The following is a 27,895-nucleotide window of genomic DNA, read 5'->3' on the forward strand; positions in this document are numbered from 1 at the left end:
ACAAGCGCTGCCTCAATGACGTCATATTGGGCGACCTGTCTGACATGAGTTTTTGTTAGTCACTTACCTAAACCCATGCATTACAACAAAAACATAATTAACGACGATCCTACTTAAAAAAAAAAAAAAAAAAAAACCAACCAACTACATAAAATAAGTGAAAACAAAATGAAATTGATAATTTTAACATACCGTGTATGGGCATGGATGCGTGTTTTATTTTAATCCCAGTTTCATTTTGATTTTTGGGCTTCACTTCTTTTTTCTTTTTCTTTTTTTAAATTGCAGTTACTTTTCCCTTACCTTTTTGTAGTTTGTTAGTCTTGTCTACATCGGCTCTTTGATGCACTTTGTAACATTTTAAACTTGATTATACAAATATATGTGGCTAAAAAAAAAGTTTGGTGACTTGCACTTATTTGACTTTCTAAGTGAAAGAAAGCTAGTTTCCTTACGGAAGACATTACCGTGCTTGGTGCCTCAAAAAGGTTTAACATGTGAAAGGGACATGAACTACAACAGCGTGCAAATGACAGTACAGAGTCAGGCTGATTCAACAGTGGATAAGAAATTGTTTATTGGACTTGAACATAATTACAAGGAAACCAAACAGTCTGCAACATTCTAGCCTCAGTGGTAACCGCTATAAGTGAATCACACTCAACACAGTAGGTCATCTCAAACTGCTTTTTATTACATCTTAAATAACAGTACATTTTAATATAGTTTCTATCTTGCATCCAGCTTTCGGTTGTACACTGACTGACTTTAAAATTAAATACAAAAGGTGAAAAGGGAACAGTGGGGGTGCAGAGCTCTACAGTTATTTGATGGAGAAAGAGAGAAAAGGAAAGGGAGTTTAATTAATTTTTAATATTTTTTTTATTTCATTTTATTTTTTGCCAACTCCAGGCCTAACGCACAATTACAGCACATTTTTTTTGTACAGAATGTCGCAGAGAAAAAAAAACATAATGGAAAAAATGTCACTACTGCTAAAGAAAGAGCATCTCTGTTCACAAGGAGAAGGGAACAACAGAAAATTCTGCCATTCAGATGCTGCAAGATTTTTTTTTTAATTTTTTTATTAAAGAACAGAAAAAAACCTGTTATAAAATGTTTTTCTTAATAAGTGGAATTTCGTTTGCTACAGAAGGAATGAAAATTTATTTGTTCCATTTGAGATTGTGTATGTCTACGTGAATGAATGTAGGTATGCGTGCGTGCGTGAGTGAGTGTGTGTAATTCAAACATTTACTTCTTAATTGGTGAGATCCCGCCCAAGTACAGACCAAGTACATCTTTATGTTGCAGGGTTTGCTTCTCAAGTGCATAGCTTTGACATTTTTGTTGAATCGTGTATGCACAGAGTAGCCAAAAACAAACCAAAATAAAGAAAAAAGAAAAAGGAAAAAAAGAAAAAAAAAGAAAAATATAAATACCATTGTATTGATATATTCAACAGGTTATTTTCTTAAAGAAAAACATCAAAGGACTTAATTCCATATGCACCTTTTTAAGCAATTCTACAGCATGCGATTCTAAGAGATAACCCACCCATGGCAGACAACCAAAATCTTTTTTTTGTTTTTAACTTAAAAAGTTTCAATATCATTATTTTCAAACATTGATTTATACAACATGTCATTCACAGAGTAGTAACTGCATTTCCAAGCACGGAATGGGCACCTCTGTTAAAAGAGAAAAGGGCCCGGATTGTAACCAGGCTTAAGTGGAGGTACTCCCTACCCGACCATATCACATCACCGGTCCCAACCACGGGCAAAAGAAACCAGGAAACAAAAGTAAATAAAGGAGGGGAAAGGAAAAAAAGAGAGGGGGAGGGGGGTGTGGGTGGATTATGACCCGATGGGTTAATCTTCATTTCATTATTCTACACTGTCGCCAGACACAAAGGTGTAAGAATGGTTAAAATGGTTTGGGGGTAATTTTTGTCGTCGTCGTTGCCGTTTTTCGGATCAAAAAAACGAGCGTTCATTATCATAAACAGTATGTGCTTGGTTAGTTAACTTTTTTTCTTTAGACATTATTCTATATATGCAAAGTTTTTAATTTTTGTGCAAACAAAGATTTGTGGACTACACTGGAAAATATAAAGAAACTGTAAAAGTATCATGGACTAAATATACAGAAGGGCCAGAGGTGGCTTGAGGACTCCCTGTTGAAGCCAAGTTCTCATGCTTTTTGTTCTCCGGTGAGATAAAGCTGGATTTTTAAAAATGACGCGATCTGGAGATTCGGATACTTCCCATCTTATAAAAGAAACATTCTCTAAAATGTGTAAAGACTAGGAAATAAAACATAGCTTTGATCCTCTTTTAAACACTTACTGACAGGTCACTGATCTACTTCTCTTTACCAAAAGGAACCAAAAAAGAAAAGGAAAAAAAAAAAAATTAACATGGCCAAAAAGCTATAGAGAGTTAGATCGCTGTCAGGTCACTAACCTTCACTCAGACCTGTGCATGATGAGGACGCAGGAGATGTTTGCTTGGTGGTGGCGGCGGTGGGGTGTTCGTATTATTTCACTTACTACAATACCAGACCATGGTCATGGGAGGAACGCACAATTTTTCCTCTCCGTTGTGTTTGGAGACCTCTAAAATTCCTGGAGTTCTTTTCTTTTCATTTTTCGTCATAACTGAATGAGTGACAAGACAATTGTGCTCTTTTAAAATGAGAAAGAGAGAGAGAGAGAATTTTTGCCCTTGATAGTTTTTACGGGGTGTTTGGAGTCAGTATCATGGTGTTGTGTTGCTTTTTTTTTTTTCTTTTTTTCTTTTAAAGATTGGATATGCAATAAAATTGAACATTGTGATGTTGGAATGATCTTCCACTCTTACTTTGGAGCCCAGATTCCATCTAGAAGGAAAAACAAAGGAAAATGTTAATTGAGGAAACTGCTCAATAAAATGACAAATCAGACGACTTCGATCGACACTGTCAGTTTGCACTCAGTTTTTCTGTGTTTGTCTACTTATTTTTTTTGCTTATTTAGCGTTTGTGTTTATCTTTACTATTTAAATACACATATGTAACCACTGGTTGTGATACAACCATTAATATTCGTCAACGTTCTTGTGCACAACCCAACCATGAAGATGCAGTGTTTTCTGTAACTGACTGCTAAAATGATTTTAAAGAATAAAACTACATACAAAAAAACAGCATTACAGCAAAAAAAAAGAAATTCTAATTCAAGTCCTATTCTGTATGTGTGTTTTTTTAAGTGCTTTACGTTGCAGGCTGTTTTCATGCCACAAGGGGGCAGCAAACACCCAAGTCTAAAGAAAGTTGATCATATCTGCTTCATTCTTGACAGCTGCTGTGCAGCATCCAACTGTACACGACATCATGAGTGTGTATGGGTTTTTTTTTTTGGTTTTTTTTACCTTGAGACTCTAGTTCCAAATCTTGAGGAAGCTGTCCCAGGACCCTGTCGCCACTGCCATGCCGTCGTCGGTCACGCCCAAGCAGCTCACCCGGTTGTCGTGACCCGCCAGGACACCTGCAGAGAGGCCACAGGCTGAGAAGCTGTCTGGTGGCGGCTGCCATATGTTCAAGGCGCACTTTGAAACCTTCAAACCCGCGCGTGTGACACCTACCACCGCTGGACTGCACCACCGTGCGCTTCAACCGCCGGAGTCGCTCGCGCCGAACCGTCGACGTCGATCGCAGAGCGTTCGGGCTACTAGCATCCAAAGGCGCCTTAAACGTTTGATCGTTAAGATTTCGCCCGGCTATATGTCAAGTGTGTGGTATTTAGACACGGCGGCTCAGATGCGGGCCTGCTCTAATCCCTATTCAAGCATTCAGTCAATACCTGTAAAGTATTCATGCCTCGGCGGGGGGCTAGTGGGGCTTCTGCACCGCGTGTGCAGGTGGCACTCGCTCTCCTGGATCCATACCGCAGGCTTTTTTTTTTTTTTAAAACGCAACAATGCATGGGCCTCCTGTGGCTCCTCACACAGTCACATTGCTGCTAGTGCTGAATCCGGAGCCTCACAGGCAGGTGTCGTTTCCTCTTCAACCGTTGGATGAAGAAGTCACCGCCACTTCTAACTCACCCAGTCTATGGCAGTGTTTGCAATCCAGGGCCTGTCGAGTCCTTTCCACTTCCCTAATATTCGACAGTTTTAAATGACCAGTTGCAGAGCAGAACGTGGCCTGATGCACAGAAGTCTGTCAGACTCTCAGTGTGAGTGAGGGCAACCAAATCGACTTTGTGGTTCTTTCACCGACTTTGCCACGTTTCCCCATCGGCTGCGCCAATGAATGAAATTTGGGAGTGTTTATGAAACAAAACACAGCCGGGCCCCACACGTTAGTAACTCCAGGGAATGATCTCACTGGATAAACATTCCTCCTTCTCCCGGAAAGACTTTTTCAAATAAACAACTGTCATTTACATTCCATTATTGCTGGCCAATGCCAAGATGTTGGAATTCTGGGACCCTTGCAACCCGATCTGCAGGCAACGAGAATCCAGACCGACTACTGTGAGGAATCGTATGTCCGTGGGTTTCGCAAGCTCCTACCTCAGCTTTAGAAGCACGCGTCAACAATTTTCTCTTGGTATGAAAAAAACAAACAAAAATCAATGGGGGTCACAATATCATGACTGGTCATAAAGCAGTCCAGTCTATTTTGCTGGACTCAACCCCTTTTTCTTGTGATCCCATGAGAAATAATGACAATGCCCCTTTGTAGCAGCATCACTCATTACATGAAAACTAAGGTTGCCATTACACCGACACTATTTTTTGTTTGGTCCCAAGAGGCAATTCAGCAGCTCAGTCCCACAGCACCACACTCGCTCTCACCATGTAAAAAGAAGGCGAGATAAACAGGGATAAACAAGCACTGCCCTCACCAGTGTTAATGCATTAAAGGGCTTAAGACGTTGCTCAAGACCAACAGGAACGGGATCTACTGAAGATGTTCTGACCAAAGGCCGACTCTGATGACTGGAATCGGAACCGGGCAAGACTCATCAAGACGTTCTACCAAATAAGGTCACAGGTTTGTTTACTGCATGTTTTCAATTCAGACACTGATTTTAACAGTAATCTTTGAGAGTAAATGACAATATTTAAAATGTACTCATCTCATTTTGTTCTTAGTTTAGTAAGTACATTGGGCTGTGCAGCAGTTTCTGCTACTGCCACAGCCGAGATTTATCTCAATTTCACAAAGAACAGCTAAACGTTTTTATTGTCCAATTGTTTTCGGCCCGATTACGATTTCATTAGCGATCGGCACTAACCAGAGCACGACGAAACACAACCAATTTGTCACCGGTCACAGAAAGCGCTGCTTTCTACTGAGCACAAAGTTTCTCAAACAGAATCAGAACCATATTTTTTCAGCTGCATAAACTTACAAAAGAATGAAAAAAACCTGCTGGTTGTGATTTACTTGGAATATCGTGTGCCAGTTCATACACTGACACAAATTCCAATAACTTGTTCAACAATCACACATTTGTGAATCCAAACACATTCTCTTGACTCGCTTGCAACTCCAGCTTCAACTGTTTTCTCCCAGAATTACCTTCTGGCAATTGCTAGCCCAGATATCATGTGAGTATTTTTTTTTTTTTTTTAAGTTCAGCAAGCATAAAGCTGAGACTTGTGAGTGAGCATGGCAGGAGTTGTTGTACGTCTGCCGTCAAGCTACGATTTCTTCTTCCTGACGAGCACAGGGGCTTTTTCACAACTTGGTTTGGTAACAGTCAGTTGCCTCCTGTTGTAGTATTTCAGAGGAAATTGACCAATCAGCTGTTTAACGTCTGACAGACGACTGAAGTACCAGGCTGTGACCACTTTTGGCGGCAGCCAGCAGGGGGTGTAGAAGTGCAAAAAGCTGACAGAATAAGTGTTGGTGAAAATTCACCCAGCATTGCTCATGTTTTGGCTTCCTCTTCTAGCACTCGCTGCCGTTTAGCTGAGCAGAATGAGAAACGATGTTAGCCACTACTAGCCGACCAGAGCGCCAACCGGCTACGCTTCCTCCGTTTGCTCACCAGCGCGGTCGGCCTTCAAAGTGTCCCAGACGTTGCAGTTGAAGTCGTCGTAGCCCGCCAGCAGTAGGCGGCCGCTCTTGGAGAACGCCACGGAGGTGATGCCGCAGATGATGTTGTCATGTGAGTAAACCATCAGCTCCTGGTCCGCGCGCAGATCGAACAGCCGGCAGGTAGCATCGTCCGAGCCCGTGGCGAAGGCGTTGCCATTGGGGAAGAACTACAAACACAAAGCCGAGGGATTCATTTAAAGAGGGGCTGAGGCTAGAGAAGGAGACGTGCTGAGAATTCAGTCGCGTGTTGCGTTTGTGTTGGTGTCCTTACACAGATAGCATTGATGTCCGACTCGTGCCCGGTGAAGGTTTGTCGGCACATTCCTTCTCTGATGTCCCAGAGCTTTGCGGAGGCATCGCAGGCTCCGGAGACAAACAGCCTGGTGTCAGGCGCCAGAGAGAGACTCATGACATCACCGGTGTGACCGGCAAACGTAGTTGTCTGCTGACCGGTCTCGATGTCCCACAGAGCGCTGAAAGGAAGCAGACGGCACCTTTTAACGACGGCTGAGAAAGACTCGACGGTGGGATGACTCGATGACAGGAATGCAATTAAAGTGATATCTTCATCTTTCCTGGGAGATCAACAGGTGGCTCATCTGGACCGGTTGAGATTTTTTTTTTTTTTTTTTTATTGTATTTGCTATATCTTGTATTTGCTTGCATTAGGCGCAGTACCACAACTCACCAGGTGGTGTCTCCAGAGCTGGTGACAATCTGGTTGTCATCCAGGAAGCGACAGCAGGACAGGTAACCTAGTAAAAGTGAAAGGCTCAGATTAACTGTTGTTCTGCTTTTTTTTCCAAAATGAGAAGAATGAGTGGTCTAACAATTTGCATGGGCAGCAAAGTTTATTGCTAGTTGGGAGAGAATGATGTCTGATGGACAACTGCTGGCGAGATGAACAGAAAAATTCACCAACACACACACACACACACAAAAAAAGGCCCACCGGGGGGGCATCTCCTGGTTCATGACTCGCTTCCATAATCTGTCTTTCACCGGCTGCCAGGGCATGCATACTCCTCCCTTTAGTGAGGGAACTAGAACTAAAATGCTGACACACTTCCTGCATCATGTGACACTGATCAGATGAACGCTCCTTGCCCAAGAGCTCAACACTCTCAGAAGCCGAGCTGCAGTCACGTCCCAGCCGGCCTCTTGCTTTTTTAGAGAGGCGCACCATGTGACTGGCATCTCTGGGGATGGGGGGAGTCGCTGGGCTGCACGAGCCAGCGAGACTTGCACTCAGGATCAAATACAAACAACTAATTATGATGGTTTCTGAATCGGGAACGCGTGCGTACAAGGCTTTGCCACGACACCTGAAACACTCAGTTTCTACGAGTGCGAGCTCATCTTCGCGGAATGAGACGCACCAAGGCGTGTGTGTGAAAGTGTTTTCACAAATGTCGCAACTGGCGTTTGTGGGACTGAAATGCTCTGACAAATTTGCATCTTGGACATCTATTTCCCCTTTACGGTGTCCTCTGTACTGATCTCTAACAATTTCACAAATGGCGGTGCCTCCCACTGCCGTTACGGTGACAACGCTGGCGTGTGCAAATGAAGGCGGAGACGCGACATTAATTAAGTTCATCACGTTGCACAAGTTGTCTGTTGCGTCAAATTTGAAACACTGTACACTGATTACTGGGCGGGGACTGCTGCTGGCAAAGCAGCATTTCTGAAAGCACCACTGGTCCCATGTCCTCCCTCCTCTGCTTCCCAATATTTTTTAGTTTAGTTTGTTAAAATTAGTCTGAAGGCTTAAAACAGGCTCAAAAGAGAAATACCACCCATAAATGAGTGTATTGACACAAGACAAGGCAAGAGAATTACATTTACACCAAGGATGACAATCAAATGTTTTTCAAAAAAACAGAAAACCGGTCGAAATGGCATGCGTACATACATATATATATCTAACATACTGTGTGGCAAAACAATGGGAAGAATGTAATGGCACATTTGAATATTCACCTTTTTTTTTTACTTCCGTCTCCAGTTATCTCCTGCTATGGCAACAACTATGGCCTGAAACTATCAATGTTCCTGCACGCTTGTATAGAATATCGCAGAACCTCTACATGCTACTTTATTGCTGTACCTTGAGATGTTTTGTCTTATTTTATATTACCGCTTTTGCATTCCACAAAAGAAACCTAATAAAAATGACATTACATTTACAAAACGTGTTTGAAAATGCACATATGCGCCAAAGGAGCAACTGATGGATAAATCAACATTCATTCTCTTCTTCTCTTTTCTTGAGAGTTTATCAACGAATATCGTGAATTTCAGGGAGAGAGGGGGGAAAAAAAAAAATCGGTGGCTGAACTCACCTGTGTGTCCCGCCAGCTCGCGGCTAACGCGCACGTTGCCCTCGCGGGTCTTCAGGTTGTAGATGGAGCAGATGTTGTCCAGACCTCCGCAGGCAACGTAATTTCCAGAAGGGGCATAGGCGCATGTCATCACCCAGGAGGAGCGCAGCGGGATGGCGTGGACCTGGGGGAGAGCGAGGGACGTTTTAATATTAGCCGCTAAGCAGTGGCAGATGGGAAAAGGGGAGGGGGCGTCATGTGACGAGCCCGTCTGCAAATTGAAACTCATCCTTGCAAGGGCAAAGTAACAAGAAAGCTGGTGTCACTTGGCAGTGTACAACAATTTGCTTTATGAATCCATTCATCCATGTGGTATTTAAGACAGTCCTTCTAGTTCCTAGACTATTTCAATTCAAAAAATGAATATCGTGTCACTTAACAAACTAGAAATTAGGAGAGTGTCCTTTGCGCCTCCAGCTTGCATAAATCTTTCATGAATTTTGTATTAAAGCACCATTCTGGAAATAAGCCCTTTGTGATATCACAAAAGGCACTCGGCACAGTGCCTCTATGTGGGTGACGTTAATCACCACACCCACGGCCAGGCAGGATTTATTATTTTGGAGGGGGTGAGGTGATCATTGATACACTGGTGTCCACTGGTGTCCAATTTTGTCGCTTTAAAATGAACCTCAAATATGAAGTAAAAGTGGTTGTTGGCATTAAAACGGCTATCATATATATATATATATATATATATATATATATATATATAAAATATATATATAAAACTGCTCGCTCCATTTGACAATTTCTGTTGAAAAAGTGCTGAAGCAATTCGGCTGTTGCAGACTGATCTGATAAAGCATCAGTGACTGAGGTTGTCTGGGCTCTGTGGCGTCTCTATCGTGTTTTATAGATCTTGTACACAGCTGTCTAGTAGGCTGGTTCTTTTTTTGCCTCTCTGTGAGAAGTACTATATAAACAAAAATGATTTCCTTACTTTTTTGTCACTAGCTTTCAGTCAAAATAATTTGGCCTTATGATGGCTGTAGGACAACAGTTTAAAGGGGGTCTGGTTGTCGAGGAATGATATTGCAGCACTTCAACTTGTGACGCAACACTCAGTGGTGTGTGTTTTCTTGGCATTGCCCTACTCAAATGACATTAGTTGAGGTGTATAGAATATGTAAAAGATGTTTACCTTGTTTGTGGTGTAGCTGTCCCAAATAATGAGTTTGCCGTCCTGGGAGGCGCTGACCAAAAGCCTGGCGAAGAAACGAGATGAGGTTTAACCACACAAACAGTCAAAACTGAGGATCTAAACGGACCTTCAATGTGCCTACAAGCACAGCAAAAGCTAGTAAAATCATTACAATTATTCTTTTCTTTAATACTCTGTGATGCACACTGTCCTATTTACATGATGAACCCTGTTAAGATTCTACAATCCAGATAAACTTTGTTGCTACGGTTGCTTCTGATGCTTGTTGCTAATGAGGAGAACATAAAATAAACCACTTGTAAAAATTCTTCAAAGTGCAACCATTAAAATACAGCAATCTATTCTGCTGTAGAATGAGACACCAGGAATCTAAAACGACAAGACGTGCCCCGTCCTTTTCGCCTCATCCAGGAGACACAGGTAACTCCTCTGCGGCTCTGCTCTGCTCCCTGAGTGAACCCAACAGGAGTAACCACAGTGACAGTTCCAATGCACAAAGGGACAGGGCAGAGGAGTGAACACACCAAGGTCTGCCGAGACTCTGCAAATCTTAAATACTGAGCAGGCTGGAACATTATATTCACACACACACACACACACACACAGCGTGTCGGGATGAAGTGATGTCCGCTGGGTGTTGGGAGTGTAAAAGAAGATGAGACTGAGGCAGTTTTAAAGGCTGTACACTAGACACTGCGCTGATTAGGTCTCATCAACTTCACTTCACACCACTACACTAGAAATGCTTTGCTGTTTGAAGTGTGGCCCTGACATTTGCAGTGTTTTCTTAGCGTGTTTGAAAGCTGAACTGGCTTGCCAGATTTTTTAAGCACACAGCTTTGGCTTGATCGTCACCGCTTCTGTGTAAGTGGCTGTGATATAGGCAAACACCAGACAAGCAGTGTGTTTTTAGCAAAGCCTTTCTTCAGCTGCAGAAACAACAAGAGAATGTGGCTGGAGCCCTTGAGAGAAAGGAAAGAAAAAGTGTGACAAGGAAGCGTTGTGAGTGCACAGCGATGCAGATTCACAACAGTGTGCACATTAATGTGTTTCCTCGTCAAAACACTCGGCTGAATTCAAGTCTTGTCTCCATTGTGCTAAAAATACCAGACTTGGCCCCGTCTTTGGGACCAAACATCTTCATGTGACCTTTTTCTCAGTGGCTGAATCTCAGCACGGAGTCCAACAAAATACTTTTGAGTTCCCAGGAGGTGAACAGGTGACGTGCTAAATACATGTCAAACAGGGGAGAAAGAAATGACAGGACGCAGAGCCGGCGGGTAAACACACAGCAAGCGCACCTTGAGCTGGGCGTGTGACTGGGAGGAAGACGAGGCAGCACACGGGCGTCTCTGTGGACCGACGCCGTGGCACCACGGCCATTAACTTGTTTGTTGCTGAGGTGAGATCCCGCCGCACGTCCCAAGGGGGAAATGGGAGGTGGGGAGGGGTCGGGCTTTGTGGGAAATGGGGCGTGTTACTGTGTCTACCTCGGCTATCTGACGCTGCTCCGACGAAGAATGACTCCATTTTGAGTATTTGCTCTACCCACATACCCCACCCCCAGTGCACACAAACATGACACACAGACACACAAAACACTGGACACGGTCAAAGATGGAGTGGCTGATACGCATAGCCCACAGCGTACACACACACACACACACACATATATATATATAAAAACCTGCATTACCTATAATGCATATATGCTGCTGTGGGAATGTTGGGACAGCGGCCACACGTAAAATGTGGCCCAACGTAAAGAGAACGACCTGCTTTTCTCTGATGCTCCACAGCTATTGTGGAATGTGGAGATCTGATGAGGACCCTCAGGAGAAGGAACTCGCACGCAGAGAGAGAGAATCAAGCCTTCTTTTGTACGTCGCTCCTGCACTCAGGCCAAGGGGTGGGGGGAGGGCCGGCGGGATGAAATATTTAGTTAATGGAGAGGACAGCGCTCAATGAGATTACCTCGAGTCAGTGCCCCAGTGCATGGCATAGATTTTAGCCAGATGCCCCCTCAGCGTCCGTCTAGTGCGCATCTGAATTCGGCCAACAGGGTCGATGTTAGCTGTGATCTGAGCAAGAATGAAATGAAGAGGGTTACAACAGAGCGACAGCAAAGCACAGTTTTTTTTAATTTATTTTTAAGGTATCAAAAATATTATTGATTTTAAAAAGCTGATGGTAAAAGTGTGTTTTACCTGAGACAGGGTAGCATCCGCACACGCTTTCCTGGCATCCTACAACACAACAATCAGAAGCAATCTGTTTAACATCTGTGGTTTTAATCAATCACTCAAATCAAAAGCCTTTGTCATTATATGACGGTGCATACAACGAAATTAGTATGCAAGAGGCACAGACTTTTTCTTTTTTTTTTTTAAAAAAAAAGTCTGTGCCTCTTAAAAAAATAAGAAAAAAAAAGGTGCCTTCAATTTTAAACGTTCATGCAAGTCTGGGTGTAATCCATATTTTTTTTCATCACTAATGTTCAGCATTGCGTGTCAACAACAGCTGCCAGAAACTGTTTTGCCTGAAAAACAAACAAACCAAAAAAACAACGTGCAGGATTCTGCAACGTGCTTTGGATTCCATCAGGTTGACATTCTCAGCGACAGCAGTTCAACGTGAGTGGTCAGTGGAGGAGCACTGGTGTCATGAGACCGGCCATCAATACAATTGATTTTCTTTTTTGTTTGTTTTTATGTTGAAACATTTGTCTGGAGCTCGCAGGGGGTTGCACTCTGAAGGCGACGGTCATCCTCCGTCAATAGTGACGAGTCACCTCAGTCCGGTTAGTTGAGATCACGGCTTGGAAAAGCGGTTTTTAAACACTGACAGTTTGTGTGTGTAACCTCCCGGTGACCCCACGGTCTGACAGAAGACAGTCCGAAATAAATTAAATACGCTTATCGCACTGTCAGGATCCCATAGCAGTTCATGAGTTTATGACCGTTTGTCTCATCAATGGCTAGCTTGGCATAATCAACAAAAATTTAATCAATCTTTTTTTTTTTTTTTACTTGATCGAAAGTTTTAATGTTTTGATGCTGCTCATTTTCTTAAGACCTTGTGGGAATTCTACCCAGGCGGACTTGAGGAGAGTGAAGGACTTACTCTGATCTGGTTCTTGAGCTGCTCAGCCTCCTGGCGTAGCTGATCCAGTTCACTCATTTTCCTCTCTAATGGTGTGCTGCGCTCCGCCGCCTAGACTCTTCTGATCTGGGGGAGACAAGATGTCAGAGGCTCAACATTAGAATCACAGGCTCGCTGCTTAGGCACAGCAAGTAACTTGTCCAGGTGACTTCCTCCGAATAAAAAACAAGTTTAGGTTGAAAAAAAATAATCTTGCTTGTTCTGCTGGTCTTGTTTGCCATGTCCAACATGGATGTTTTTTTTGTTTTTTGTTTTTAAATGAACAGAACACAGGTTGGAATCTCATGGTGTCTCTTCCATCTAATATCTCCAACTCCGACAAAGTCTCTGGGAATCACAACAGCTCAACGCTTTCTAGACAGCTCAAGACTCGTCCTTGCCGGCTTCAGACTGTTACCTAGCAACAGGCACTCCGCAGCTACTTTAGGCTCAAGATAACAGTTTTTCAGGATGATGTTGAATTTGTTCTTTCTTCCCACCCAAATAACAGCAAACCCCTTCAGCGCACATTTGGCCCCAGAGAGCAGCTGACAATAGTTCCTGCGAAGCAAAACTACCACATTTCGAGGGTGGGGGAGAAAAGAAGAATCCACTTTGCCCGTCGTCAGACGATGAGAGCGTACCTGGCGCTGGACTGTTAAATGAAGCAAGGATCTGAGAATCCAGACGCCAAACACAGAAGAAAGGTACGCCGAGAGACTAGCTTGGGCTGTGTACCACCACTGGAACCCAAAGGTGCTCAGAAGATGCGCAGGATTTGGTGGAGCCGTCAACGCTCTGGCCTCGGGACTCTAAATTCTCATCCAATGTCATCCCTGTAATCCTGGGACACAGTTGATTCAGCTCCTCCAGCCAAATCCGGTTAAGACAAAACCTGCTGATGATCCTAAAAGCAGTGGCTATCCCGCTGACCCCAATCCTCTGGGTTGACACTCTTGGAGCCAACACTTTCACTCTCCGCACCAAGACAAATTAGACTCAAAAAGTATAGTGTAAGAACCGAAGCCTCTCGCTCATCGCTGCTGCATCTTCAACACTAGTGACCCACGGTGCACCAGACCAGCGCAGACCAAATTAGCCACAGCCGTCGACTGAAACGGAGAAGGACGACAACGATGAAATTTCGGATGCAGTCTTCTTTTCACACTTCCCACTCATTCGAGAAAGTACCCCTCATAGCTTCATAAAACAAAGTTTCTATAAAGGAACTGCTATAAATAAAAAGGACCCAGCCTACGATTTTACACGCCCCACTAACACATCTCCGACCTTACCTTCCTGCTCCTCGAGGTACTGATATAGGTTCACAGTCCAGGCTGGACCTTCTGAATGAACACCTTATCCTTCAAGCGTCTGACATCACAACAGCCTTCTGTCCCCTGATTGGCTGCTGCTGCTGCTAAATGGTTCTGCATCTATGTAAGGCGCCTTAACCCCCAATCTTGGTGATTGGGGGGGGTGGGGGGGGGACATCTCATGGGAATTTCGCAGGTCAATTGTTGTGTTCGTGGTCAAAAAAAACCTCTTGGTTAGACAATACATTGAGGTAATGTAACTCACTAGGGGCTTAAAAAAAAAACTAAAGCAATTAGCAAAAGCCGATAATTCTCTGAGTCAGAAAACAGCAGTACGGTAGCATCTCATCAGCAGAACCTGCACCGGGACCGAAGATATGGCCCAACTTTCCCAAAATATTGGCATACAAGTTTTAACTTAGAGCTATGGATAAATAAGTAGTTCACTAAAACACTCCTCTACAGCTTTTTTTGTTTTTTTAAAGTGTCCATTTCTTCTACGTATGATTCACCTCCCCCCCACTCCCTCCTTTAAACTATTGAACCTCACTACTTAGTTCAGGTTGTATATTAGTGCCAACAACCACGGGGTAGCTAGATTTTCATGACAGCACCAAGTAGGCAAACATCATTCGAGCTTGAAACAAACATGCAGTAGTGAATGAAAGCAGGATCTCTTGTGGGCTTGCATCTCGTTTAATGGGAGTAAAAACACAACCCTAATGCGACAGAGTATGTCCTGATGCCATCTATACTGTCTACTGTAGAGTAGATCACGGGGGCATCGTATCAGCCTTTTATATTATCACTAAACCCTTACAAAAGGACAAAGGTTCCGTTTTAAGAGGCAAAAAAAAAGGCAGAAACGGTGGTACGCCACAGAAATCCATCTATCAAGTTACATGCTCACTAACCCAATGCTGTCTCATGATCTCATATGAAATAACACTGCAATGCAATCCTTCCTAATTATACGTTCAGATCTTTACTGCAGGCATCTCAATGTTTTCCTGGTCTGTAAAGGTCTTCAGCATTGCAGGCAAAGGAAACATAGCGAGGTTACCCATCTGCTTCGAACGCTTTGTGCTAGAAAAGCCATTTTAGACCACGAGGACGCTGAAGAAAAATATCCCATTTTGTCTCGTTTGACAAATAAGCTTGCTTCTAAAATAATAAACCTCACTTTCACGTATCAAGGAGGTATGCATGGCTGGCTGATAATATTCTTATTAGAGGTGTGATTCAGAGGACTCCCCCCCCCCCCCCGTGCTGGTGGTGGGAGTGTTGAAACTGGCAGACCAATAGATAGAGCCTCGACTTTGCTGCCTTCTCTCTCTGCCAGCTATTTTTAGAGAGGTGGTGGGGGAGGAGGAGGAGAAAGAGGAGGAGGGAAACAGACTTCACATTTTCCAGCCACTCCTATCAGGGCCAACATCTCGAGCACAGCAGTGACAAGGAGAGAGGAAGTGTAATTTGACTCCGTGTGTGAGTGTGCGCGTGCGCGAGCATAGGCACACACTTTATTGGCATTTCTCCTTCCCATACGACAATGATCACGCATGCACAGTCCATTTTCACAACTACGCCAGTTAGCCTGGATGGGCTTCTTAATCAGAAAATATTGTCGTGATTGTTCTTTCATATAAAAGCAAACCTACAAATAAACCATGTAGAATGATTGATAGAAATTAAAAAGTCATAAAATTTATATTCAACTGACAAAGGCTCTAGTAGAACGGAGCCTTTGTTTGATTATGTAGTGAAGAATATTCAGTGTAGAGTCGACAGGAACCACTTTTATGGCAAATTCATGGAATGAACTGCCATACGTGTGTCGGCCAAACATCTCAGAGGCTGCATCGGATATTTTGGCTAAAAACACAGGCTGAGAGCAGTAGGGAGACATGTTTCCCTATGTTCCTCTTCTTTTTTGCATTTTAGTATAGGGCTGACTGCCATACGCGAGTACTTTATTGCCAATGGATGGAATTTTTCCCTCCTGTAAAAACTCCAGAGAGGATATGTGGATTAAAAAAAACAACACTGACAATCATGGGTAGTAAAAAAGCAACATGTACCTTATGGTGAATTATCCTGAAAGTGCAACCAGCTAAAATCCCTCTTTTGTAACTTTGTGATGACACTGTTGCAAGTGCCTTCAGTTACCACAACAAACTGTACTACCCTCTCTTTTTTTGCACCAGCAACTGAGATTGACTCACTAACTTGACTGTGACCTCTTACCATCTTTGACGGGAAATATTGATGTCAAAGATAAGGAGGTTTCTAGATGGAGGTGTATTGCATGCAGGAAGTCAGCAGTTGTAACCTAAAGGGGAATGTGGTGCTGCGAGGTGAATTTTTTTGGGGGGTAGACAAAGAGGACCCGCCCTGATGACATAAGATTCAAGGCCGACGCTGAGATGTTCTGGTGCGCAAGAGGATAGACGCAAGAGGGGAAAGCTGGAGGACAGAGCCAGATTAAACTAATGAGAGTGAACAAGCAGAGGACGACTGGGAGGGGAGCTAGTCATTAACCCCTTGGTGAAGGGGAGTACGGCTTGGCGAGCTCCCCAGCTGTAAAGACTGGAGGCCGGACTCAACTCTGGGTTTCCAGGCCTTTCCAAAAATTCCTTTTTCCATTTCTTTCATAACTTAATGCACCGTCTCTTAAACGCTACTGGAACAGGGGCGCACCAAAAACAAGACAGACTAGAGTATGGTTAGCCAGATCAAGACTGCACCCAAATGTTAACATGGAGAGAATGTACACAATATTTTTTCTTTTCTTGGGGAGCCAAGCAAACTTTTGCTACGCTACTTTTACTACGACCATCTATGTGTTATTCTAAAAACCAATGATAGCGCCAATTTGCTAGACAGTGTTTTCATAATCATGATTTCTTTGAAGGCATTGTTGTCGTCCCGTCCCAATTTGGAGCAGTTTCACTGTGGCCTGTCTCTCTAGAAGAGATTTTATCTAACCGCATGAACCGAATTTTAAGTCCTGACTACTGACCGTCTCTCTTCTAAAGCCATGTCTGTAGGCTAAATCTAATAGATACGTTTTGTTTTCTCGCAACCACTCTGTGATTTGCTTAGAGTAGAGTATTCTTTCTTACATTAACAATGTTAAGATTGATTCCCTTTTGTTTGTCTGCACAAAAAACATTTTCATAACATAAAGGTACTTCTAATATGACTGTAGGAATGTGGTTGAAATGTTCAGATGAGCTCATTTGGACATCAAAAATAAAAAAATAATTTGTTAAAAGAAATTCTGAAAAAAAAAAGAAAGAATATATGCAGAATATTAGAGGAAAAAACATGTAAAGGACTATGTGGCAACGTATTAGAAACACTTTCAATTTCCTTATTTAGCATATTGCTGGTTGTGAATATACAGCAGAATAACAATAAAAAAAATAGCTGTAAAAGTCGACGATTTAATCAGAGAGAAATAAAGTGATCTAAAGGTGGGGAAGGGCCTTGGGAACTTAATAATTTAGGCCCTCCTGCTAAGAGAGCAGCTGCCCCACCCCTCTCCTCCCTTCACAAGGGATGTGCCATGTCCGCCACATCTGGCCAACTTCTTCCAGCGGGCCTGTCGGAGGGAGCTAACCGCTCAGAGCCCGAAAGCGTCAGTTACGATACAAAAGGCTTTAATTTGATTCCTCTGGAAACATTGCACACAGCGAGGCAGGATCTAGACCTGGTTGTTCTTTTGTTGCTGGATAGGACAGCGCCTCTGCGGCTAATCGTCTGCGACAGTGTGCAGTCTCCACCTTCATGCGAGCGCATCGCCTCTTTAAGCAGGAACTTCCTTTTTAAGGGTGTTTCCCTAGCTGTGCTCGTCGCTCTCTTCCCTTTGTCAAAACACTGAGCGGATGTGGTGACAGTACAGACACAAATATATTTGGCTCTGTGGTTCCTGCTACTACCACGGCACTCATAGGGTACCATCCAGAATTCAAACCCCGGCTGAGCAGCCCGCTACATTGTAGGCCGCGGTCGCACTGGACATCTGAGCACAAGACTTCCTAAAATGTGCATTTTTTCACATTTTCTCAGGCGCACAAGACAACCTGAAGACAGTGATTACTGTTAGAAATGATTGATAAAGCCACTTTTGCCTAAAATAGACCTTTAATGAGATGGATACAGTTGGACACCTCAAACTGAAAAAATAAGGTCACGGTTTATATTAGCCAAGTAGAAAAAACACTATGGATGCTGCTATTTTTATGAATGCTTCCAGAACACTTGATTTAAAGGCCTTTTGTTATAAATGCTGTCGGTTGCCTGGCTTTAAATGAGGCAGCACTCTCGGTTGCTGATCTGCATTGGCCTTTAAAAAAACACTTTCAGGGTAAAGGGCCGCACCACATCTCCTCTTCTCTATCCATTTAGAGGAAGAAAGGTCTGTGCAATATTTAAGCGCATTCTCCCAACCCCTTGCTCTCTCGCCAAGCTTGACACAAACCTAACGCTGGTGCTCAACGTCTCCAGCCAAAGCGACAGTGACAGCTCAACCACTGACTTGCTGGGAACAATCAGAGGTGGCCACTGTCAATTTCTTTTTCTTTTCTTCAAAAAAGAACGAAAAACACACCAAAAATTGCACATAAGGAGTCTTGACCTATATCTGCTGTGCTGCGAGCAAGTGGCCAGCTGATTCTCAACTTTTTCACTCATCTCAATCTCTTGGTTAAATAAAAAGTCTTGAAATGTCACTCAGAAGAAATCTAGTGTGTCAAATCGCATCAAACTATTTCACTGATCTTCAACCTCCAAACATACTGAGTCTAATAGTGATCTAGCAACCTGAACAAAGAACAGAACCTCATGAAACCCACTCAAACTTGGAACTGTCACGATGGACAAGGAGATGACATCAAAGCCTTTCAGAAGATGCTTCAGTTTTAGAGAATTGTCAAATTCTGTTATAAGACAGGATCCTGGTAGGTCCAAAAGCCTACGTATGAAGCACAATTCCCGTTTCCATATCATATGGTATCAAACCTGTGAATCAAGCGCGCCCTCCCCTGAAACAAAGCAGGCCCAACAGAGCAGTTTCACCCAAAAATATGCTATTTTCTGGAGAGTTTATGTGAGCATTAATGATATGAGACCACACCATTGAGGACCACTGAAAGGACTGGTCACAATGGGAGATCAAGCCACTGATGATTAAATTGAAACGCTACTTGGTAACACAACAGCAAATGAATTTAAAACATTTTTTTACAGAATGTATGCGACCAGAGATACTGTAAGTGCATTAGTCTCCTTTCTTGTCTGGCTGGTGGTTATGGGGCCCTCTAAGTGCTGTCGGGAAGTGATGCATGGTAAATGTAGCTGAAACATAACCAGGTCACAAAGAAGGCAGGAACAAGGGGGCTGGTGATGCACAAAGAGAAGACAGAAGGGGATTGCTCCGGGACATTTCTTAAAAGCTCCATCCAATCTCACTCACTCTGTCGCACAGTCTCGGTCCCGGTGCTTTTCCACCATGCGGCGGGCACACTGGAGAGAAGGTGAATCTGTGCTCTCACTGCCAGGCTAACGTCCGATTGATGCGTGTGGCGCAAAAACATACAAGGGGTTTCAATGCAGTACATCATGTACGGGTTTTAAGTATGGGTCCGGCAACAAGTGATTTATTTTTAAATCTACACAGAGGTTGGTTTCAAGTGCTATGCCAAATTGCTTCAACCGTCTGCACGTATTGGAAAAATGATAGCTTTGCAGATACAAGCCTTTTCAGGTTCCACACACTGACTGGCCACGCCACCACTTAATGTTTGACAAACCGAAGCCTGTTTTTGAGAGTATGGGGATTCTCAAACCTTTCGGGTCACAGGAAGAAAGGCTGGACTGAAAATGGGTAGCCTCAAGCTCTCTAACCCATTTTGCTCCACTGGAAAGTAGAGCAAAAATCTTGGGGCTGCAAATAAGTATGCATAGGCCGACACACACAGCGCTCATCATGATCCTGCATTCGGCACAACTGATCTGAAATGAAGTTTAAAGCACTGAAGATACACAGCTGCATGCTTTGAATGTATGCAAAAGGCTATGGTGCCAAACAACCACCATACTGCCTAAAAGAGTACATACAAACCATCTACAACACATTGTTTGGTAAATATGGAACACATTGTTAAGGGCAAATACATTTTCAACACCACACTGTGTTTTTACACCCTGATAATGCTTAGAAGAAGTATGATGTTGGGACGAACTGCCGCTTTAACTGGCCACATATTTATGTGGCTGTCTGCCGCGTGTAATGCCTGATGATAGGGGACATGACATCAATGGAACGGTGGGGTGAGTTTAATTGATCAGTAAAACATTCCATGATGCTGTACGCTCCAACGAGAGGGAGACAGTGCATTAATCGCAGAAACATCGCGGCCAAGTGGGGTGGAATGAAATGCTCCGGAGCAAATGAACAGCAAAGACTCTCCCAACCTGCTTCTTCAGACACACATATTGTGGAAGCGCAGCATGATTTAGAGAAGTGGGACTGATTTGTTTAAGTCACATTGACCTTGGCCTCTGGTCACTGACAAACAGCCTCATCAGTTGTTTCTCAGCTACCTCGCCTCTCCCATTTTGAAGAGATGTATTGTGTTTCTGACACAACAGTGGGACGTGACTGTGGCAGATTCACAACAATTTACCTGTGATGCTGGATTACTTCATTTGCTCACATGTCATCAATTATTTGTACATTATTGGTCCTAAGACAAACGTGGGTTTAATGTGGTTCTAATGGGTTTGTGGTCGAAGAGAAATCAGTTCTGAGCACGGCTGTGTGCTTTCTGGGACCACAGAAGGACAAAACAGGCCAACAGGAACTGACCTTATTGTTAAAAACAAGTGTCACAGAACTGGCCATTGTCTGACTGAAATTGTGCTATCAGGAGAAAAAGGAATGTTAATCTGGGGAGAGAATTCCGGCGGGGCTGCTAATGTGTAGGACCAACTGTACATCACTTTACAAGAAATCCTGCTCCCCCACACAAACAATGCAAGCGTGCTGAAGCAGCAGCTTGAGGTGCTGGCCAACAAAGAAAACACACAAGGCTGTTCACAATTGATGATTACATTTAAAAAACTATGTGAACAATAACAAAAAAAAAAAGAATTTAAACAAATATGGCGGAGGGGGAGCGGTTATATAGCCTCGTTTAAGTGCCTATAACGCTAACACTAATATCATTACAGCAATTCCAAAAAAAAAAGAAAAGTCTTACATTAAGCAAAACATTGTTTATGCTTCAAAGCAAAGGTACGAAAACAGCTTCTCAGAGTGATAAATAAGGAGTTAATTTTAAAAACTGGGGAGAAAAAAGAGAAAAGGGCGTGCTCGCCCAAAGCCAAATGCATGACTTTATTTAAAACATAAAATACACTCCTTTGATTGCATTACTGACACCCCTCCCCCCGTGCTTTCTCTCCCTGCTTTCAAGAGAGGAACAAGTTTGTGAGGAGTCACATGACAGCCAGCCCCATCTTTTGCTCAAGTGACTTTCCTGCTCAAAAAATAAGGAAGACACTATCTAGTACTGGCTGTCTTTTGCTGTCATCTCAAGTTTCAGGTCTGGTCACATTTTCCCTGTGGCAGTCAAATGTAAGGTCTGTAATGCAGCCGGACACGCTCTCTATTCAAAGCAGGATATGGAAATGCACACCACTGTGGAGTTTGTTATGGGCTTTGGCACGACTAGTGTGAGTGGTGACAGGCTTGTGTGCAGGTCAACGAAAGGCCCTGGTGCCGATTTGACTACTGAAAACAGTGGGCAAGACCTTTGCCAGTGGTGACAAGTCAAGCATGTATAACGGTGCTACTGCAAAACTGAACGCAAATCACTAGGAACTCTTTAGATAACCTGTTTTAATATCAATCCAGGTACTACAATTTCAAAAAGAAAAAACAAAATGTGCAAAAAAAAATAATTTAGGACTTGTTTACGATTTGACTTGTTTGCCTGCTTTGCCGGAATTCCCCAAACTGGTTAATCAGCGTAATTCAAAATGGGCTAAACAATAGTCATATCTTTAAGGGGGTATGAAGCCAAACAACACAGTTCAAGGTAAACATCTTGTTTCATCAAGTTGAAAACCAAAAATGCTTGGAGCAAGAAACACAACTGGTTTTGTACTCAAGAAAACAAAAATTATTAAATGGAGTTTAATTGGTTAATCGTTTCTTTAGTTTACATTTTGGCCACCGTGACGTGCACCAATGAGCGCAAATGAACACTGTGTACTAAAGCCTGGGCTGAGCAAAAAAGAAAAGGTAACCCTTTATTCCTCTCAGTTTTTAAATATTTGGATGCACTCACACCAAATTCAATGCTGAGTAAATACCACACAACCCTGCAAGCTTTTTTTTTTTTTTTTTTTTTTACAGCATTTGATTTGGTGTGAACGGAGCCTCTAAACTAAACATATGAAACCACGACAAGGTGCACATCTGTTCCATCAACACTACTGTGGAATGACATGAGACAACACATGCTTCTGTCTAGATGTGGTTTTCAGTTATGTTGCCTGTTCCAGCAGGTCAACGTTAACCCGTGTTCAGCTGCCTTACAAGAAAGTCCAAGTAACTGACTGGTGAGTCTGCTACTTCACAAACCATTATGGTCAAAATAGGACAATGAGGCTCTGCCTATTATGCATGTAAGGGAAAATAACAAGATTCCCTGTTATCACTGAGAGATGCCATTTTAACATTCCTCGGCCTCAGAATGTTAACAAAACACATTTTTTCACCATGATTTCAGCTACTTAACTAATGTCAGCTATACTTACTACTATGCTGGAAAAACATGTTTCTAATTACTGTAATAAAAATGAAAGCAGTATAAAAACAAGAACTGATTTTTTTTTTTTTTATTAAATATTAGCTAAGAATGAGTCTTTGTTCTTATGTTCAACTACTGTGGAATAAACATATACCTGCCATAAGTCTCTAAAGGGCAGGGCAGTGGTGAAGACCATGTGACATGGTGCAGGAAATACTTTGTCAGTGAACAGTCTCCATTTATGAACTCTCAGTGCTCTCGCAAGCTAAGAGTCAGTGTAAAAAAGCAGCTCTGAGGGAGAGCAGAATCAGTCTGGGCTTAAGAATCTGCGAAAGACTGAGGTTGGAATGTTACCAGGAAAACTAAGCTGCAGTTCACAAACCATTGTAACAAAACTGTTGCATTTTTTTTTTATATCAAACATCTTGTTAGAGAAGTGCACGCTTAACCAGACGGCACAAAACACGCTGAAGAAAGAGAGAAAGAAAGAAGAAGAATAGGAAAATCTGTCACCAAAGAGCAACATCTAAAAATCCCGCAAGAGAAAACTGGAGTGTCTTTCACATACACACTGGCCCAGTGACATTTTCTGGACATTAACCAGAGTCCGTATGTATTAAGGGAAATGTCTAAATCATTCTGCCTGGACATTTAACAGACTGTATCCCCACAGTCCCCGGTACAATTAATGTACAATCCAAGTAGGAATACTGCTAGAAATGAAAAACCAGTTCTAACTACAGCTGAGTACTGCTCCTATTCCTCTGTGCTTTAGCCAGGGGGGATATCTCGCCTAAAATAATTGGATTATTTACAGTAAGAAGAAAACTTGTGATATAAGCCAGTCACCTACTTCATTACACATGTGTCAGGAGCAACATTATGAGTCTTTATAACTTGTACAAACAGTCGGAGCTTCACACCGGGTTGGAAATTACATTGTTTAGGTCGGGGGAGGGGGTGATTATATTGTGTGTGTGTGTGTGTTGGGGGGTGGCGGCGGCGGCGGCGGGGGGGGGGGGGGGGGTCGGGGGTAGTATGTCCCCCCCCTTCTGTGTGTAGACATTCATACCGTTTCTTATGAGGACCACTTGCGATCAGAAAGACACATTTCACTATGGGATCATTTATTGTACAATACAATATCTTATTCAAAAGTCGGATGTACTAAACATCACATTACAGTGTGAACATTCTACGTCAACACTTCCGAAACAACTCCAGACGCAAGTCATTTTGAAACACATGGTGGGCAAATATTACAAATCATATAATGGGTGAGGGGGAAAAATTAGCAGTATGACTGACCACAGCCACATAATCCCAAAGAGTGAAATCCATGGTTTATGGATGTAATCCCATTCATATCCTCCACTTAGAGATTAGAGGGAGAAAAAAAGATATTATAGTAAATAAAAATCCCTGTTTCAGGACAGCTGCCCCTCCCTTCCCCCCACATAAAATGGCTAATAACGTCGGTTTTCAACACATGGCCCACATCCTGTTGTGACACCAATCTATCACTTCTGAATTTCCAGAGTCTGGAGATTATGCCCTTTGGACTTGCTGGATGTGGATGATTTTCATAAAGTTAAATGGTTGTAAAAATAAGATAAAACTCACAGGGCTATTTTTAGGTATAAATTTTTCTATGCAACACAGCTTCCTATTAAAATACATTTAAAGAAAACATAACATGAAACGTAACACAGATGATTATTGATGAACAATCTACAGAAAATTAGATGCAGACATTTAAATTAAATATGGTCGTCAGTGGATATTAATGAAGAGAGGGCTTATATAATTAAAACGGTGATTTGTCTTATTTGTTAAAAGTTTTTGATATCTCGTGATTATTATTATTTTATTTTTTTAATAAACGCTACACTGTGTCATTATATATGCATTATTGTTTAAGACCAAGAAAAAAAATCATTTGCACAGGTGTGGATACAGACGTTTTAATTGATGCTTTGCATCAATTAAAATACAAAGAAAGAAAGAATCGGTACACATAATAAATATTTTTTTCTATAGTTAGCATGGCCTCTGGTTCACAATCGAGACGTGCAACACCCCTTCCCCACCATATTGTCCGGTATCAGGTGAACATATTGGACTCTAACCAGGAATACGATCGTTTTTTTTTAAACGTTTTGACACAAATACGCGCTGTAAAGATTCTTTACCATGAGGGAAATAAAGTCATTTAATCCGCCCGGTCTGGATTTATCCGATGCTCGGCAGCCGTCTCTCTCTGTCTGAGAAAAAGCGGTGATGAAAAAGGCTTTGAACGCCATCTTGTTCATTGCAGCTGGTTGGGCCCTGAATACAGGAACCCATTCATTTGAGGAGGCGGAGGGAGGGGGCACACTGGCAAAATGAATTCATCTTTGTGAGCCAGTAAATACAAATAGCTCTTTTAGGAAACGAGGAAATAAATAAATAACGAAGCGACAGTAAATCGGGGATAGTCGGATATCGATTCTTCACGTCCAAAATCTTCGCATTGCTGGCCAACAACTTCGTCAAAGTGTAGCCTGCATACATCGGCGTCGAGAAGCGCCCTGCTCGGCTTCCTGCGACAGCACATACGACTCGGTGCTTGACAATCGTTCGAAATGTTCACCGTAGAGGTCTTAATCAACGGCATTTGTGCCGTTTTGAACACCCGATGTGTCGGAGCGGTCCGACGAGGAGCCGACGCTTCACCGTGGATAATACGGCTCTGCTTTCAGGACGAGGGCTTTAAATACTACTGAGCAGCTCGGCCCGGTGGGGCATGGTTGGCTGTAGCTGCTAACAAATTGCCCTGCGACAGACCCGTGATCGGGATAAACAGATTGGCGGAATCCAATTACACGATCTCGTTTTCTCATCATTATGAGAAGAAGCTCAAATCGAGCCCGAACCGCGGCTTCCCGGGCGGGCTCTGGGGCTGACGACGAGGGAACTAAAATGGCTTTTGCCACTATCAGATCCACGGCGGCGCCTAATGTCATTTCGTCCCGTGCGATCTTAAATTTTGAGTTGACGCCTGGCAGTACGTGTAAATTGCTAAGAGCAATCGTGCAAAGTGCCCATTCATTATCAGGACTATCAGTATCGTGGGCAGAACAGATGGCTAACTCTGCAGACCAAACCGCTGGGATGTTAACATGTAGCCGTGCGTACAGTAGCCATGATTCGGGGTGGTTTGGTTTCGATTCGCTGAATAATACGCCGTTGGTTCAACTAGGCAGCTCTGAAATGGCTTGTCAAGTAAGTGGGCACAGCTGGAAAACTCAGCATTACGTAAATGACACTAATAGGGTTAATGTTAACGCTTCGGTGCACGGGTTTGACAAAAAGCATCCATGCACGGCAACGTTCTCGTAAGAAATGTAGTAAAAGGTACAGTGTCAGATTGTTCTGGCTGCCATGTTCGGGATATACACACCCAGATCAGCCATAGCAGGCTGCAAAAACGTAGGCTGGGACCACTGCCGGCTAACTTGTATGGATTGGCCACGGAATAGTGGGGGTGGTGGTAATTCTGTTGGCGAAGTAGCCATTTTTAGATCCCGTTGTCAATAGCATGATTTTCAGCACGAATGGAAGTATAATTCAAAGTCTGTTCGGGTTCTGCATGAGTTATGCAATGGTAAGAAAGTCTGTGTGCTTATCATCTACAGCTCGCCCCAGGATTAGTCAATAAAATAAAATAAAAAATACGGAGCAATGTTAGCAAATAAGCGACCAATTAGCTTATCGGGCAATCACTGGGAGTCTAAAATGCCAATCTGAAAGGGAAAAAAGATGTCGGCCGATGTATATAACACAATTCCCATTGACTATTTGAGAGGGTAGGCTTTGGCTGAACCCTAATTCAATACAGTGGAAAATAAATAGTAAAAATACAACGCGATTGCAATTAACCTAGGTGGCTGATTTCCTAAGAGGGGCAAAGATACCCGGACGTTCGAGAGGGGTGATGGCTAACCTTCCGAGCTGTCAGCTAACCTTCTAATAAAACCCGACGACAGACAATTAAGCTACCTGATTGGTGGGGAACCGATTGGAATAAAATAAGACAGTTTTTGGTCTTTGCCAATTGGTTTAAGTTTCTGACGGAGACTTTATCGGCAGCAACGACTAGCTAACACCAGGCTAACGGTAGCTAACGGAGAAGCCACTCAACCCAGTTTAACCCCTTTCGCCCATCTTTCCTGCTCGACGGGCTAGCCAACTGCACATAAGCAATTTCCCCCCTGTGCGTTTTCAAGAAAGAATATATGCCCTTACCCGCTTCAGTCGACGGTATCCGCTGTTTGATATCACATTGACTGGAAACAGCAAAAAATCTTGACTCTCCTCTCTCCGCCCAGGCGCTCAGATTTAGCTAGATTAGCTACCGAGGAGCGGCACTCCCCGAACCCAGTTTTTTCTGACCCGCCGAGGGGGGAGACACACCGGCACAGAGGCGCAGACACAAGACGGTGTTCAACCCAAAGAGATGTGTCGGGGTCCCGTTTAAGGCGTTCGTCCGTGTCAGCGCAAATCCCCAATTTGAAGCAAGAAATCCCTTTCTTGTCTTTCCCACCGTCGTCGTCCCTCCTTTTTCTTCCTTCACGCCAGAATCTCAGTCGCTTCTTCCTCCGGCCATCAAACAGCAGAGATGGGCGCGGTAACCCTGCACTGAGGTCTGGGAAACCCCACGTTACGGCAGCGTCACAACGCACGACGAAGGGTCGGCAACCACAACACACCAGGAAATAGTGCCGTTTTTGGCCGCTCCAACACACCTACACTATAGGAACCGACCCAAATCCGTTGACTCAGTCAACCAAGCGTGTTCATTTGAAGAGTTAAAATCAACTGTGGTCCGAAATGAAACATTTTTTATGTCTGGTCGCAGTTGAAAACGACAGTCCGTGAACACACCAGCCCGTTCGATTAGGTTCTGCATACACGACTTTCCTCTGGCAT

At 43.2% G+C, this 27,895-nt stretch overlaps 1 protein-coding gene across 1 annotated transcript; it reads right to left on the bottom strand.

Annotated features, from left to right (window-relative positions):
* Nucleotides 1-552: 552 nt before the first annotated feature.
* Nucleotides 553-27,613, bottom strand: LOC142888086 (guanine nucleotide-binding protein G(I)/G(S)/G(T) subunit beta-1). The gene is made up of 11 exons (XM_076026105.1): nt 27,212-27,613; nt 12,769-12,873; nt 11,853-11,891; nt 11,620-11,726; nt 9,625-9,688; nt 8,442-8,604; nt 6,785-6,851; nt 6,368-6,569; nt 6,047-6,263; nt 3,414-3,529; nt 553-2,883 (listed from the first exon to the last, which is right to left on the bottom strand). Exons 2-10 carry the CDS (start codon nt 12,823-12,825, stop codon nt 3,423-3,425), a joined length of 1,023 nt encoding a protein of 340 aa, XP_075882220.1. The 5' UTR covers nt 12,826-12,873; nt 27,212-27,613; the 3' UTR covers nt 553-2,883; nt 3,414-3,422.
* Between the last annotated feature and the right edge of the window lie 282 nt (nt 27,614-27,895).

This window comes from Nelusetta ayraudi, unplaced genomic scaffold (genome assembly GCF_046127955.1).
Source record: "Nelusetta ayraudi isolate G7.1 ecotype Tasmania unplaced genomic scaffold, CSIRO-AGI_Nayr_v1 ptg000019l, whole genome shotgun sequence".
NCBI lineage: Eukaryota > Metazoa > Chordata > Actinopteri > Tetraodontiformes > Monacanthidae > Nelusetta > Nelusetta ayraudi.

Bases quoted from the DNA above. Each gene is read 5' to 3' on its own strand.
- LOC142888086 (XM_076026105.1), bottom strand. From the start codon at position 12,825: ATGAGTGAACTGGATCAGCTACGCCAGGAGGCTGAGCAGCTCAAGAAC. The intron at 6,570-6,784 runs GTGAGTTGTGGT...GCTTCCTTTCAG, and splicing joins AGCTCTGGAGACACCACCTG to CGCTCTGTGGGACATCGAGA. The intron at 6,264-6,367 runs GTAAGGACACCA...TTGTGTTTGTAG, and splicing joins CGGACATCAATGCTATCTGT to TTCTTCCCCAATGGCAACGC.